At 43.4% G+C, this 3156-nt stretch overlaps 1 protein-coding gene across 1 annotated transcript; it reads right to left on the bottom strand.

Annotated features, from left to right (window-relative positions):
• Nucleotides 1-502: 502 nt before the first annotated feature.
• On the bottom strand, nt 503-2919 carry LOC127078457 (uncharacterized). The gene is made up of 4 exons (XM_051018911.1): nt 2605-2919; nt 1710-1839; nt 1008-1374; nt 503-875 (listed from the first exon to the last, which is right to left on the bottom strand). The coding sequence occupies exons 1-4, from the start codon at nt 2917-2919 to the stop codon at nt 503-505; spliced, it is 1185 nt and encodes a 394-aa protein (XP_050874868.1).
• Nucleotides 2920-3156: the final 237 nt, after the last annotated feature.

Genomic DNA, 3156 nt, shown 5'->3' with positions numbered 1-3156 from the left:
CTTAGAGATACATTGTAGAACTAAATTTTTTCTTACAATCTCCCCCTTTTTTATGATGACAAAACAAGTTAGAGTGATGATGAAACGGTAAATAATATCTCAGAATTAGATAAGAATAGGGGACCCCCCTGTGTTAAATCATCAGATTTATCAGAAGTTCTTACCAGACCTTCCTTGTATGGTAGTTGGTTTATACTTTAGTTGTTATCCTGCATAAATTTAGTTCTCATAAATCATTAAGATATTAATGTTTGCAGTGTATTAAGAGGTTTAGATATGTATTTTCATCAGAGTTGTTTTTAGTTCTCCCCCTTTTTGTCAGACTCAAAAAGACAGTATGACAAGGACCACATATTCATATATAAGAGAAAAACGGGTACAGATAGGCAGCAATGAAAGCATATATCAAAAAGCATAAGAAGAAAATCATCAGAGGAAAAACAACAAAAACAAAGATCCTAAGTGCCTAAGGGTTTGGAGGCGGAGGCATCCTTTGGAGCAGTTAAGTCAGCAGGTTCTGAATGTTGTTGTTGACGGAGTCCTGATGGTCCAACCTTGCTCTCACAACTTGTTGTTCCTTTTGTAGTTCCTCCAGAGTTTTCAAGACCAGAGGGGCGAAACCAGAGTTAGATTGCTCCCCCTGAGTCAGAGCATCAACACTGGCCTTTGCAGCTTCCTCTGCAGCAATGTGTGCTGCCTCTTCAGCTTCGACTTTTACTTTTGCCTCAGCCTCAGCAGCATCCGCAACAACACCCTTCTGTTCAACTTCTATGATTCGTTGCTCTTCTTCCAGGAGAGCTTTCTCTTCTGCTTCCTTCCTGGCCTTTTCCTTAGCCTCTCTGGCCAAGCGAGCCTGTGGCCTTATTCCAGCATCTCTGATAAAGTCGTTGCGGACTTGTTCAGAGAGGCCTTTCAGTTTGAAGGCTTTAGAGGTCATCCATCTGATCACTCTATTCTAGTGGATCCTCACTGCAAATGGATCATCACTGATGCCAGAGTTGACAGACAGAGACTTGATCTTCTCCACTAAAGACTCTGCAAATAAAGTTATTGCTTCTTCTAATATGGGGAAGGCAGTTTCTGGTTCAGGGATAGAGGATGGGGAGGATGGTGGATTTGGATTGGTGTCAGCGGGATTTTGAGTAGGAGTGATGATAGCTTCAGAGGTTGGTAGCGGGGGAATATCAGAGGGAGGTGGTGTTGTTTGTTCAAGTGGTGGACTAGGTTGATGTTCAGAGGGTGAAGGTGCTGGTTGTTCAGGAGGGGGTGTTTGTGGTTGTTCAGATGGTGGATTTGTTTGTTGTTCAGGGGGTGGTGTTTGAGGTTGATCAGATGGAGGTGGATTTTGTTGTTCAGGGGGTGGAGAGGTGACTTCTTGTTCAGGTTATGGTGGTTGTTGTGAGGCCAAAGCACATGCCTGAAGTTGAGCTAGAGTGGGGTTTGGGGGTCAGAGGGTTCGTTGTCAGATGAGAGAATGTAGTATGGTGGGGATGAGGGTGTGGAAGATGATGGTGAAGTGGTTTTGTTAATCATTTCTTCTTCAGAAACGGGTAGGGTAGTGGTTGTGAGATTAAATTTTAGAGATGGTGGGTTAGAGGGTCCGGTGGTGGAGGGTGGTGTTTCTGATGGGGTGTAGATGGGAGTGGTTTGGGGGAGAGAAGAAGCAATAGGCTTTAATTTAACATAGCGAGAGGGAGGTATAGACTTACTTGGAGAATCAGCTAGAGGGACTGGAGGTCTTGACCCAGAAGTTTCTTCCAACTTTTCCTTCTTTGCCTTCTTGGACTTCTCAGATGGCTCCCGTTGTCTCTTCATCAAATTTGGTGGATGCTCAGGTAGCTAGTCCACAGAGAACTCAGAAATATCCACCCCTTGGCTTGCAAGGTCTTTCAGATAGTGAGCCACCACTTTTGGAGGGTCAATATCAGAGAAGAGGTAGAGACCGTTGGGAATCTTCCTCTGATCCTTGAGTGCTTCCCAGGAAGTGTCTAGAGTTAGTTTAGCTCTGACTTTCTCAATCACCCCCATGCTCTTCAGATTTCGAGCATTCTGAGGTCTTCCAATGTCAACAGTGACATCCTCCATCAGATTGTGACGAATCAGGTGGCCCATCAACCCACTCTCGATCAGAACAACAAAGATGAGTCTTCCCAGATGAATGTAGGTTTCGGGCTTCATATTGTTTCTGGTATCTTTGACAGAATCTCTGAGATACTTGAAGAGCAGCGTTGGCAGATTCAGTTTCAGCCCTTTGTGGATGCAGTAAAGGATGCACTTCTGATCCGTCTTAATGTAGCTAGAAGAGTTTGATGCAGGGCGGTGATGGATAGTGCCCAGGATGATCTTCAGCCATACACGGAGATTCTGATGAAGTTCTTTATTCTTGGAGTGTTTGCCCTCAACGTTCTGTTGAAAGATGGTGGGGGCTATTTCCTAGGACAAGTACTTTTCCCTAGGATTGATGTTGTAGATTCTTCTTCCCCCCGTCTTTTCCATGATCAAAAGGGAGGCTATTGACTTCTCAGTGATGACTATTTTGACTCCCAGAATGTGAGAGACGATATAGTGATCATCTGAGTTTGCGAAGCGCCAGAACTCCTTTACCAGATAGGTGTACACATGACCGTAGAGTCTCTGAAAGTAGGTTTCCCACCCTTGCATTATTAACTCCTTAGTGAGTTCTATGCCATTTCGCTTCATATTGTCAAAATCTACCAGTGATTCACACAGTACCTCAAGCTTCTCAAATGGCGTGGCAAGATGAACGTGAGGTTCACGGTCAAGAATGTGTGGTTCTCTGTAGATTGAGGTTGAAACGACACCAGTAGTTGTAGTTGTTTGTTGAGTAGAAATGGGTGTTTGATCAGTTGATTCCATCTGCTGAGAGTAGTTATAGACGGATTGTTCTTGAGCATCCATGTAGAAATTGTTGAAATAGTTTGAAGTATGAAGAACTTTCTTGAAGAAGATGAAGAACTTGATGAAGATGATGAACTGAGAGAGAGAGGGGTTTGTGTAGGACGCGAGTGTAAAAGTGTGAGATTGTGATGAGCGAAAAGTATAAATACCCAAAGAGATGCATGCAAAACGACAGTGTTAGAGGCAGTTATGAAATTATGAAATTATGAAATTTATGATGCACATTATCCAAGTTTA

The sequence above is a fragment of the Lathyrus oleraceus genome, chromosome 5 (assembly GCF_024323335.1).
Source record: "Lathyrus oleraceus cultivar Zhongwan6 chromosome 5, CAAS_Psat_ZW6_1.0, whole genome shotgun sequence".
NCBI classification, from domain to species: domain Eukaryota; kingdom Viridiplantae; phylum Streptophyta; class Magnoliopsida; order Fabales; family Fabaceae; genus Lathyrus; species Lathyrus oleraceus.
Note: the sequence above shows the minus strand (reverse complement) of the source record. Positions and strands in the feature narration are given on the sequence as shown.